Source organism: Solanum pennellii, chromosome 5, assembly GCF_001406875.1.
Source record: "Solanum pennellii chromosome 5, SPENNV200".
Classification (NCBI taxonomy): domain Eukaryota; kingdom Viridiplantae; phylum Streptophyta; class Magnoliopsida; order Solanales; family Solanaceae; genus Solanum; species Solanum pennellii.
In genome coordinates, this window is record NC_028641.1 from 77102063 (window position 1) to 77114115 (window position 12053).

General features: G+C 29.8%; 2 protein-coding genes and 1 non-coding gene across 3 annotated transcripts; 1 reads left to right on the forward strand and 2 right to left on the reverse strand.

The window, feature by feature from the left end:
• Window positions 1-398: 398 nt before the first annotated feature.
• Window positions 399-2888, reverse strand: LOC107020747 (cytochrome P450 77A2). The gene is made up of 2 exons (XM_015221226.2): window positions 1942-2888; window positions 399-1276 (listed from the first exon to the last, which is right to left on the reverse strand). Exons 1-2 carry the CDS (start codon window positions 2822-2824, stop codon window positions 624-626), a joined length of 1536 nt encoding a protein of 511 aa, XP_015076712.1. The 5' UTR covers window positions 2825-2888; the 3' UTR covers window positions 399-623.
• Window positions 2889-6694: 3806 nt separating this feature from the next.
• TRNAR-UCG lies at window positions 6695-6768 on the forward strand. The gene has a single exon. It is a non-coding gene; the product is annotated as a tRNA-Arg (tRNA).
• A 476-nt stretch (window positions 6769-7244) lies between these two features.
• On the reverse strand, window positions 7245-11842 carry LOC107020695 (glucomannan 4-beta-mannosyltransferase 9-like). Its single transcript, XM_015221153.2, has 8 exons — window positions 11456-11842; window positions 10972-11070; window positions 10288-10540; window positions 9778-9888; window positions 9520-9656; window positions 8823-8936; window positions 8001-8200; window positions 7245-7824 (listed from the first exon to the last, which is right to left on the reverse strand). The coding sequence occupies exons 1-8, from the start codon at window positions 11753-11755 to the stop codon at window positions 7458-7460; spliced, it is 1581 nt and encodes a 526-aa protein (XP_015076639.1). The 5' UTR covers window positions 11756-11842; the 3' UTR covers window positions 7245-7457.
• Window positions 11843-12053: the final 211 nt, after the last annotated feature.

Sequence of the window (12053 nt, forward strand, 5' to 3'; positions counted from 1 at the left end):
TTTATAACCGATTATCGCTTTCTAGACGAAAGTGAAAACACTTTTTTTTGGTTAGTTTTTAAATTTGTCCTTTTAATATGATAATCTTTTTCATTAATTTATATTTTCATATTATAATATTTCATCAGTTATGTCACGCTTCTTTGAAAAAATTGTATCCTACTAAGTAAAAATTCAACGGTTAACGATAAAAATTGAATTCAATTTAAATTATTTAAAAGATAAACCGCGTAATTAATAGTATTTTTTTTTCCTCTTTTGTTAGATGGCCCCTCTTGCATTTAACTCTTTGGGCATGACATTATGAAACTTTATTGTTGTCTTAATTAATATTAACAACAAGAAACCAAATAAAGGAAAAAAAGGAATATTTATAGAAAAGAAAAAGACTTTTTGGCTTAATTTAATGCCTCTCAATTTATTATTAGTACTATAATAACAATAATACCAACAATAACAACAATAATAATAATAATACTAATATTCATAAAATTAGACAATAATAAGATCTAAAAATGTCATAAATAAAATACATAATTCAAACCCCACCACCCTATTCTCACCCCCCCACCCCCTCCCCAAACAAAAAAAAAATCAACAAAAATAAATAATAAAATTAATTATTACATTCTTGGTTTAATTTTAGCTCTTAGAGTATTTTTCATCACCACAGTAAATTCCAATTTTTCAGTAAAATCCACTCGGGTATTTTCCGGGTCGGACCATTCGAATTCTTGAATTAATCGGGCCAACATTAAACTCACATGAACCGTTGCCATATTCAAACCGGGGCAAATCCTCCGACCCATACCAAATGGTATCATTTTCACACCCGATATACCCGTCATATCCGCGTCCTCTTTACCCGTAAAAAACCTATCCGGGTCAAACTTCTCGGGTTCGGACCATAAATTCGGGTCATCCGAAATCCCGGGTAAGAAAATCTCAACATTAACATCCGTGGGTATATCATACCCGCCCAATTTAGCGGGCTCCGTTACTGCATGGGTCAATGACATGTACGTAGGTGGATGCTTACGTAATAATTCTTTTATTACCGCGTTTAAATATGGCATTTTCTCTATGTCTTTTTCATCGACTTTATTTTCTCCAACGGTATTTTTTATTTCTTCGTATAATCGCGATTGTATACTTGGATTTTCAATCATTCTCCCTATGGCCCATTCTATTGCTGTTGCTGTTGTGTCTGTCCCTCCGTTAAGAAATTCTGAACATAATGTGACTAGTTCTGTATTTGTCGGTACCGAATTTCTACCTGTTTTTTAAAAATAAATAACAAAAATTATAATTAAAACGCAAAAATTTGATATTTGAAAATGACTTTTCTTAATAATATATAAGTTTTGAATTCTAACCATTATGAATTACTGAATTTTAAATTTATAATTTTTATATATATCAAAATTAAATTGTAAAATAAATATAAATTAATTCAAATCAAAGCTACTAAATTTTATCGAACACATTACATACGAGACACATTATCACTTCTAATAGTGGAAAGAAAGTTATTCTAAATAAACAGAACTTTTAATATCTCAACTCATTCCACGAAATTTAAGAAAATATTTTTTTCCGGCATTTATATATAATACTTATTATCCTATCATATTTTTAGAACTATTAAATAAAAAAAGGAATATATCATTAAAGAAAATTTCATAAATTTAAATAAGTAATTTTTAAAAAAAAGAGTCATTAAAAGAAAAAATTATAATAACAATAACATATTCAATTTAATCAGATAAGTGAAATTTAAGTAAAATAATGTGTAGACAATCTTACTTCTGTCTTGTGAAGATAGTAAAAGTTGTTTTCAAGAGTCGATCGACTCAAATAAAGCGAAATAAAGATTAAACATGTAAAAGAATATGATAAATAGCATTAATAAATAATACGATAACTGAAACGATAACGTACCTTCAATTTTGAGATCAAAAAGTGTGTCAAGGTATGAAAATGAAGCTGCAGTTTCATCAATTTCTGGACTTTCTAGAATCTTCTTACGTTTTTCAATAAATGGCACAATTGTTTCAATTTGTTGTTTTCTAACATCCATGGCCCGTTTTCTTTGTTTAGAGAAAAACGGGCTTAAAATTGGTAAATAATCATCTAATCTTGGATCAAGAGCAATCAAAACACTTTTCATCATTTGATCGATCGTTTCAATCGTTTTTTCATCCATCTCGACCCCAAAACACATCGCGAGTAGGATGCAAAAGACGGCAAATCGAGAGTTTTTCAACACCCAGACTAAGCCCTCATTTGCATCCGCCTCGGCCCGAATTTTATCTATCATTTTATCCATAGCACTTTTTCGTACGGCCCGAAACTCTTTTAGCTTTATTGAGCTAAGCCCGTTTTGTACCATGTTTTTCCTTAATGACCTCCAAACCGGCCCGTATACGGCCGCATTGACCGTAAACTTGTCACAGCTAAACACGGTTCGGGTCGGGTTTTCGCGAGGTCTACTCGCGAAAATCTGACCTTTCTGGATCAATGCTTCGTGGACTAAATCCGCGTTGCTTATAATGATCATGGTCCTAGTACCCATTCTTAGGGTAAAAATAGGACCGTACTTCTGACGAAGTTCTCGCATGATCTGAAAAAACGGTTTTCCAGATCGTGCGACTTGTAAAAGGTTACCGACTACCGGCCATCCCGGTGGACCGGGTGGTAACCTTAGTTTTTTTGATTTGTTTTTTTTTGTTAACAAGTAAATTAAGGTAGAAATAACAAATGCTAAAATAGTGAAAATGAGATGATAATAAGGGGAAAGTGAAGAAGTAGAGAAAGAATCCATTTGAAAAAAAAAAATAGTACAATTTTTTTCTCAATATTCTTTAGTGTGTGTTTTGACATAAAAATGAGAAAATTTTGAGTATAAAAAGAGGTAGATAGCTTGAAATTATAGGTGGGGAATTGGGGAAATAATTAATAAGGAACTTTTTCAAAAGAAGAGAAAACTGTGGGTTTTAATTAATGCACGGTCGTATAAGATAATTAAATTTTTTGTTATTTTTATTTAAAAGTATAGAGTTTAAATTATAAGGAAAAACTATTAATTTGTATATAATAAGAAGCGTGTGATTCTTTTAAAATAGATAGTACGCGACATGAATAATGTTCGTATTTAATATATCATAGAAAAAGATATATATTACTAGGCAAGTTCATGTTAGATGTATTGATAATGCAAAATTATACATAATCCATTAGATTATTTTAAAAAATAATTGATATTTTAATATAATATATATTAATAATATAAAAACTATTACAAAATTAATTATTTATTCGACTTATTAAAATGTTACAAATGGATGAAAAAGATAGGATGGAAAAAACGGTGGAGTTGGGAGTTTTAAGTTATATCTTTACAACTACCTCCTAATACTCACTAAATTTGGACAGAAAATATTAATTAAAACATGACAAAACAATGTAAAAAGTATATACTGTTGACTTTAACAAACATTTATGTTACATGCTTGGCTTTTTGTGCACAAAATTTTAATTTTTTCGTCATTTTTATCGGTTCATATATGACTTAACATATCTGATATATTGATTTTATTTCATTTTATATGTCATAATTTTTCTTTGATAGTTAAACGATATGAAGTTTTGATTAATATGTTAAGATTAAAAAAATATCAAGTAAAATAATATTTTTCATCATAAATACGAAGGTGAGAGTCATTAATCACATTAAAATTGTCGCGGAATGAATATAATTTTCTAGATCTTTAATTAAAAGTGAATATTTGAAATTGATTTTCATATCTTTAATTAAGATGTGAATATTTGAAATTGATTTTCATAAATTAAAAGTATTTTTGACTTTTTTTAATTACAAGATCAAATTAAAAATGATATGTTTTTACATGAGTAATTCATTTTGTTGCTGTTATATTTGTCTGTCCTTTGCCTAACAAAAGTCCAAATCATGATTTTTTGCATTTAATAATAACCAATTTTATTGTTGTAACTTGTAAATTGCAACTTAGCCTATATCTTGCTATTTTTATTGGGGAAACTCTCATTAAAAATAAAATTAAACTTACTCTATTACTCTATTATTTTCATAATTGAACACATAAAATAATAATATAATTATTTGTATAAGTAGGTAGTATTATGATAGTGACAAAATAAAAATTTCATCTGTTTCAAATATATTTAAGAGAAAGAGATTTTATTTTTAGTTAAAATTTCAAGTTGATTTAAAAAAACGAGATCTAATATCTACTACAGATAGGTAAAAGTTACTTAATCTTACATATGACACATGAACAAGATAATCAACGAATAATTACATAATCCTCTTATAAACTTGATATTTCAACCTAAAATTTAGAAAGTTATTAAAAGTGTTTATTTAGAGTAAAATTAAATCTATATACGATTGATTTACTTAGTTTAAAGTATTTTGATGAGGAGATATATAAGTATTTATTAGAGCAATAAATATAAGGTCACAATTGTTGACTGTTAAGCAAAAAGAAATATAAAAGGTGGGGTGGGGAAAAATTAATGAAGCATGTGAAGTTAGTTGCATTTCAAACTCCAGAAAGGCACATCTCTACTCACATCACATGTGGTGGATTGTCGAAAATCGATAGATTTATCTGTATCGAGTGTTTAGATATAATTGTATAGATATTTTTATTTCACGTAATTTGTGGAGATAATTCCATCGACTGCGTATTACGATATAAATTAGAGATGAATACATTTTTTTTTCACAATTAGAAATTTTTAATTCAAGATATGAAAATAGAGATACACAGGTAGGCTCAAATTATTCTAAAACGATTATAAGGAACTAAAATTTCCATTTTGTAAATCCTTTTATACAATCAATTAAACTTTTATACTCCCTTCGTTCATTATTAATTATGTCATACTTTCTATTTTATAAAGTTAAATTATAAAAATTTTGACTGACATTTTAGGATATATTTATTCATCATATCAATATGTAAAAAATTGCAACGTATAGTACTTTTCGTTTAATTTTTAAATATCTATTTTTTTATTAAAATATCAAATTAATGTAATCTAATTTAATTTTGAAAATAAATTAAATTAAATTTTAAAAAACGTAATATGCCAAATAAAAATAGACTGGAGAGTACATATCTTTCAAATTCTTTTTGAGGGAATTTCAACTAGTACTATGTTACATAATTGAGAAAAAACAACTCTTTTGGTTCATTCCCTTCTTGATATTGTCGAAACCTCAAAAGTTTGAAACTATTGAAAAAGTCAACTTCTAAGATATAACCCTGAGGGGTAGCTCGACCGTAAAGGCCTGAGGATAAAGTCCTTCAAGTCGTCAATTTGAGTCTTAGCAGGGTCACTGAAGGTATTATAAATCGATCGTGTCTTCGGGGCTCCGTGAAACTAATTATGATACACTCGCCTTGAAATAACGGGACCCGATGGGTATAGTTAGTCGGGTAAGTAAAGCGATATTCGAAAACCACGGCAAAAAAAATTAAAAAAATTCTAAAGTATATCAGTAAAATGTTCACCATTTAATTTCTATCTTTATCAGATAGAAAAATTATTTCTGACAAATTCTTGACAATATTCTTCTTTTACCTGAGTTTAGAATCGATATTATGAACAAACTTTCACTAATATAGTTAAATAATATATTAATTCAATAATAACAATAAATATAATGTAATTCTATAAATATAGAGATTAGTAAAATATTCGCAGTTTTATTCCTATTTTTATAAGACAGAAAAATTGCTTTCAATACCCTCTAATAATTTTTTTTGCTTTATTAAATTTGAGATCGACAATGTAAATGATATTTCTTAAATAATATGCCTATATATATAACAAAAAGAAGGATAAAATGTGTCATATTTTGTGTCAGCATCTTCAAGTTCAATGAACATAAGAAGGCAAAGTGGAGGATTTAATATGGCTCACATACCAAAAATCAAAACAAAATTCAACCCTATTCATTTTGTCCCTACCTTTAATTAAATCTTTTTTTTTCTCCAATATTGGAATATGTCTATTTATTTTTTAAATTATATAGATGGATGGTTGGGACAATATGTTAACAAAAAACTAAACTTAATTGTTTAGAATATGGTTTGGATGTTCTTGTGATGGTAGTTAAAATCACAATCAATATCCTTGAAACTTGGCTACTATCAAATCTTTAATATGATCATATCATTCGTCTAGATAATTTTCGACTGTTATAGTAAAATATTATTATATATTTAATTTCATTATGTTATTTTTAATTTTTCGACATGTGCATTGTAAGACTCAAGCCTAACTCACACTCCAAAAGCTAGCTCATAGAGAGGAGAATTGTTCAAGCCTTAAAGGAGTTCACCCATCTCATTAACCACCGATGTGAAACTTTGTCATTCTTTAACACCCCACCTCACGCCCAGTGCTCAGCATCTGGTGCGTGGACAATTTTGATTTTGGAGACCTCAACATCGGGTGAGACGAGCAGGATTGTCCTAGCCTTAAGTTCACCCATCTCATTAACCACCGATGTGAGACTTTTGTCAATTTTTAACATATATATATATATATATATATATATACAAAACATTATTTTAAATTTTGTTGAACTTTGAGGTGATAGATATTATTTAATTGTTATTTGCAACATTTGTAACAACATGACCGCATAGCGCAGTGGATTAGCGCGTTTGACTTCGGATCAAAAGGTCGTGGGTTCGACTCCCACTGTGGTCGCTTATTTTATTTTTAATTTTACGAATTTAACTGAACTCAGTGCTAGGGCCAACTCGAAGCCCTTTTTAGCTTTTGCGGATTCAATCAAACTCAATACTCGAGTCAATTCGAGCTATGTGTATATAAACACACATTATAATCACGCTCGTTCTGAATCTGACAACTTTAACTGTTTTGTGAATTCAATTAAAATTGATCACTAGTATTAACTCAAAGCATCAATTATATGTATATACACACACGTATATCCCTCGTCGAATTCGCCTCGGCTCCTATCTTCATGTGGTGTAACATTCACTATTACGTAAAGGAAATTTCCTCACATGCCATTGATTTATACAATCGGTGCATAGAATATAAACTCTTACGTTCACGATGTCTTCTAAGAGCCCTCTAAATTATGCTACAATAATGCTCATTGCTTGTAACATTCAAGCTATAGACACAAAGGAAAGCAAGTAAACATTTCATATAAGAAAAAACAAACAATTTTTCTAGTATACTACAAAAATACAAACATTTTAACCATTACACTAAATAAATAACTATAATAGTGATAAGCAACATACATATTTTAGTTGCTTATTCACATTATAAATGAATTTCAAAGCTACTATTCATAAATTTCAAATAAAGATTACTTGAACGTCTGATTTGTTTGGAACTGAGTCGTATCTGTTGTAGTACTTTCAAGAATTTGGAACAAACACTCCAATGTAGCCAAATCCAGCTACAAGAAACGCTACGCCTTGCAAGAATAAGTATATGTAGAATCTATTTTTTTCGAACGAGTAGTCGTACCATCCACAAAGCATAAGGTACAACCCTACGAAAACCTCCACGAAATGTACCTTGTTGTACCACTCTCCAATCCGAAAACGAGACTTCCTTGATGCTTTCGTGCTTGTTTTTGCCTTGATTCCATCTCCTAATTTCTCCGTCACGACCCATTCGTTAACCCTCCCTACCTCAAATAGTCCGATGAACGTTGCCCTCGTTCGATGAAGGGACATTACATTCTCAAACAAGATCCAGAAAATCAATAAATAGAATGATCTACACATCAAAACGAACGAAACAAGAATCAAGAAAATAATCAAAATTTGAAATAATTAAGACATCAAGCCCAAGTGGCAAATTAAATCTGTGAGGTCTATTGGACCATACAACAGACTAAATAACAATACGTGTCATGGACTCGAATCACGAGACAAATTGTTTATTTTATTTACCTTGGAGTCCCTACAGCATTGAGTAGGGTAATTGTTGAAGGAATATACACAGCACCCCATATAGGAACTTGAACTTCAGGGATCAAAACAGTGGTAGGGATAATAACACAATAAAATATAAATGTAACAATATGTGCAATGATTTTTCTCACAAAAAAGAAGCTGTAGATCAAATAAAACCTCTTCCATATTGACACTTTCTGCAAATATCAAAGTTAAAAAAAATATATATTATCAATTATCATATTATCAGGTCACGTAGAAGATATATAACACTACATGAAAAAATAGTGTATACTATAACCAAAACAGTTTTTAGCGCCAATTGATATACATATTCATAAAGAGTGTTAAAATATTTACCGATATTAGCTAATTGCTATTGAATTCAATGTCGCTATAGACTTTGGGGACAGTACAAAGAATGTTAATTGCCGCTAAAAATATATATTTAGTGACAATTAAACTATTGAATAATTTTTGGTGTAGTGGTAGCGCAAAAAATATAGCAGGTCAATTACATGCTACACTAGGTAAAAATATATACTTATAAATCACTTCTATTTACGCAGGGTCGAAAGAAGATCGTACCCCAAAAAAGTAATGTAGGCAGTCGACCCTGACACAAATATAGTGAATGATCGCGCGCCCAAACAACTTAACTCTATCGTTGCTTCAAGGTTTCATTTCACTAACAATATAGTGTAGTATTTAAGTGTAAAATTATTATACTACTAGTGTATACAAGTTAAATCCGTCGAAATTTTCATTTTTTTCATGTTAAATTACTAAACAAAAAGGGTTATATGGCTTATAACTCACCTTATTTGAAGCAATTTCCCCAACCATTTTCTTGAAAAGATTAGCAGGTCCACAAGACCATCTATGTTGTTGATAACGATATGCCTTAAAAGTACTTGGCAATTCATTTTTCACCTAATTAAAAAAAAAATCAAAAATCGAAAAATTAGAAACGCTTAAGTTAAGCGATATAGATAGTGAATATTCATATAATCGATCTTTAACGTATTTGAGATTCAATGATAGTTATTATTCATATATGTGTAATAATCTATAACGAATTTAATACTATTTTACTTACATTATGTAAGATTATGGGACCCTTTTCATCCTATTCTTTAACTTAAATTTAACTTCCAATCATTTGTTGTTTTTTTTTTACAAAGTGTTTGTTGAAGTTACTTCTAAAGAAAAATGATTTCTGACATAGTTCCACTTATTTATGCAAATTTTTTAATTTTTTTATACGCATAGTTTACTTTATACATCAATTCAAAATTCAAAGTTAGTACGTTTAGAAACGAATGTGATTTTACTAATTTATTACTTTTACACACTGCTTGGACTGAGCTATACCCGTTTCTATTCAATTAAAGACGTTCATGCCATAAAATGGGACTAAAGGTCCCATATTCCCCTATTTTTGAAAATATATACATATGATTCGAACAGAAAGCAATATGTTTAGTTGAACTTACAGAACTCGTTCTGAACGTACCTTTAGGTCACCAATGTAGACGAATTTCCAGCCTTCGAGACCGGCTCGAACGGCGAGATCCATGTCTTCCACTGTTGTTCTATCTTTCCATCCTCCAGCTTCATTAAGAGCTGAAATTCTCCACACTCCAGCAGTGCCTTTCAAATTAAAACGAATTCGTGATGATTTATAACGTACTGAATATCATCCACTATAACAGTAAAGTCAATAGTTCACGTTAAAGTAATTGAACTTTCTTTGTTGTACATATAGCCTTACCATTGAAGCCAAAAAATGCATGAGTTGATGATCCAACTTCTTGTTCCACTTTGAAATGGTAATCAAGTGACATTTCTTGCATTCTTGTTAACAAACACTCATCAGAATTCACTGCAATTAATTACAACCATTATTTTTTTTCCGTCAAGATCTACCATAATTACAAAGATGGTCACACAATTCAACAGAAACTCAACGCCATGCACAAAAAGCACGTTAACAAACAATGTGTATGCAGACCTTACCTTTACCTTAGAGGTAGAGAGGTTGTTTCTGTTAGCCACTCGGCTCAAGGAAAAACAAATCAAATCAATCACAACAAAGCATGTTGAACAATAACTACAAACAAAATGATAATCAAAGTAAAAGAAACAACAGATCGATAATAACCAAGAAACTATAAGAGTAATACTACGACTACTAGTATAGAAGGAGTAGCTAGACATTCAACGCTCTACTACCTGCTAACCTGCTACCCCTAATACGTGTTACAGAGAAAAAGGCATTTACCGAATTTCCATCGAGCTTGAACGAGTCCGATTTCGGGGTTGTGTACAAGAAAAGGGACAGTTCTCAACAAGAAATCAAATTCAGGTTGAAAGTCAGCATCAAATATAGCTACAAAATCACACATTTTGACATAATTATGCTTCATTCCTTCCTTCAATGCCCCTGCTTTGTACCCTTTTCTATTGTCTCTTATTTCATATTTGATATTCACACCTTTACTTGCCCATCTCTTGCACTCTTGTTCCACCATTACCTATAAAAACACTCTATCACGTCATCGAAAAGATAATAATAACATGCTACAACGGGTAAAAATTATAAGTATTTTTTATACTATCAATGTATAATATAAGTTAATCGTTAGGTTATATATATCGATACAATTAATGTAGATTAAAATGTAAAAGTAGGTCATTTAAAAGGTATATATATAGCTTAAACTCTTTGAAAATATTGTTGACCGGGCGTTGGATCTTCCAGCATTGTTGGAGGATAGAAACAAGTACGACACGACAATATTTTTAGAAAGTCCGAGCAACACAACGTTTACCTAGTTTATGAGGTTGCTACAAATTTACCAATTTAAGTAATTTGATATTTTTAGGATATTTTCTCTTTAAAAAACAAAACGTTTTAAATTATTTTTTCTTCATACAAAAGGAAAATTAAGGTATTAAATTGGACCTTAATAATAGGATCAGTTGAATCATCAAGAACTTGAATTAATATTCTATCAGCTGGCCATGAAAGGTTACAAGCAGCTCCAATAGACAATTGATATACCTACAAATAAACAATTTACAAGAAGATTTTAACTTCGATAGCATAAATGAATTTTTACACTATCAGATCACCTAAAATATGAGCGATCGTCAATATAACACGTTCATTATAATTGAGATTAGTGAGTCGATAAGTAAGACAAATCATACGAAAAGTTCTATAAGTTCCAAGATCTTCTTAGGTCAACATAATGAAAAAATATATTAAAATATTGGTCAATAATAACCACAACTATATTACGCCTCAGTCTCAAATAGATTACGATAGGCTGACAACCAACATAAAATTTGTCATGAATTTTCATAATACAAAAACTTCTTAAAATGTTGATCGAAGAAGTTCATATAATTTGAATCTGGACAAGCAAATTGAAAATGTGTATTACCTCTCTTTCATTGTACATTGGTATTTGAATTAATACCATAGGATAAGAAGAATTTGCTAGCTCCAAATCATCTTTTATTGGCTCCCATTTGTACTTCTTTTCTGGTTTTTTCCTTAAAATTTTGATAAATACTATGACAATTCCCATATAAACTTTGTCAACAAATAACATCAAAGACATTGCCAAACATAAAATAACCATAATTTTAAGAAATGGCACAAGTAATGGTGCTCTAACTTGTTGCCAAAACAATCCAATTTGGCTAGTAATTCCATGATCAAAATAAATATTCAAGTCCATTTTCTTGGTTATATCTTAAATATATTTTTCTTTAAATGTATAATTTAAGACAGCCAAGAAAATGGATATAGTGTGAAAAAAAGAAAATTTGAGGTGGGAGTAGATAGAGAGAACTAGGAGAAGGTGCTATATATAGACTGAATTATTATCACTAAATATTTTATCGAAATATACCTCAACTGTCAACTGTTATTTATTTTTTTTACGTTAATCTGAAATATCCTAACGTTCAAATAGGAAAAGGGAAAAAATAACTATTAGTTGAGGTGTGTTTCGATATAGTTTTATGATAGTCAAT

Coding starts and splice junctions, on each gene's coding strand:
- LOC107020747 (XM_015221226.2), bottom strand. CDS start 2,824: ATGGATTCTTTCTCTACTTCTTCACTTTCCCCTTATTATCATCTCATT. Junction 1,277..1,941: donor TTTTGATCTCAAAATTGAAG/GTACGTTATCGT, acceptor TTTAAAAAACAG/GTAGAAATTCGGTACCGACA.
- LOC107020695 (XM_015221153.2), bottom strand. CDS start 11,755: ATGGACTTGAATATTTATTTTGATCATGGAATTACTAGCCAAATTGGA. Junction 9,889..10,287: donor TCAAGCTCGATGGAAATTCG/GTAAATGCCTTT, acceptor AATTAATTGCAG/TGAATTCTGATGAGTGTTTG. Junction 8,937..9,519: donor TCTACATTGGTGACCTAAAG/GTACGTTCAGAA, acceptor TTTTTTAATTAG/GTGAAAAATGAATTGCCAAG.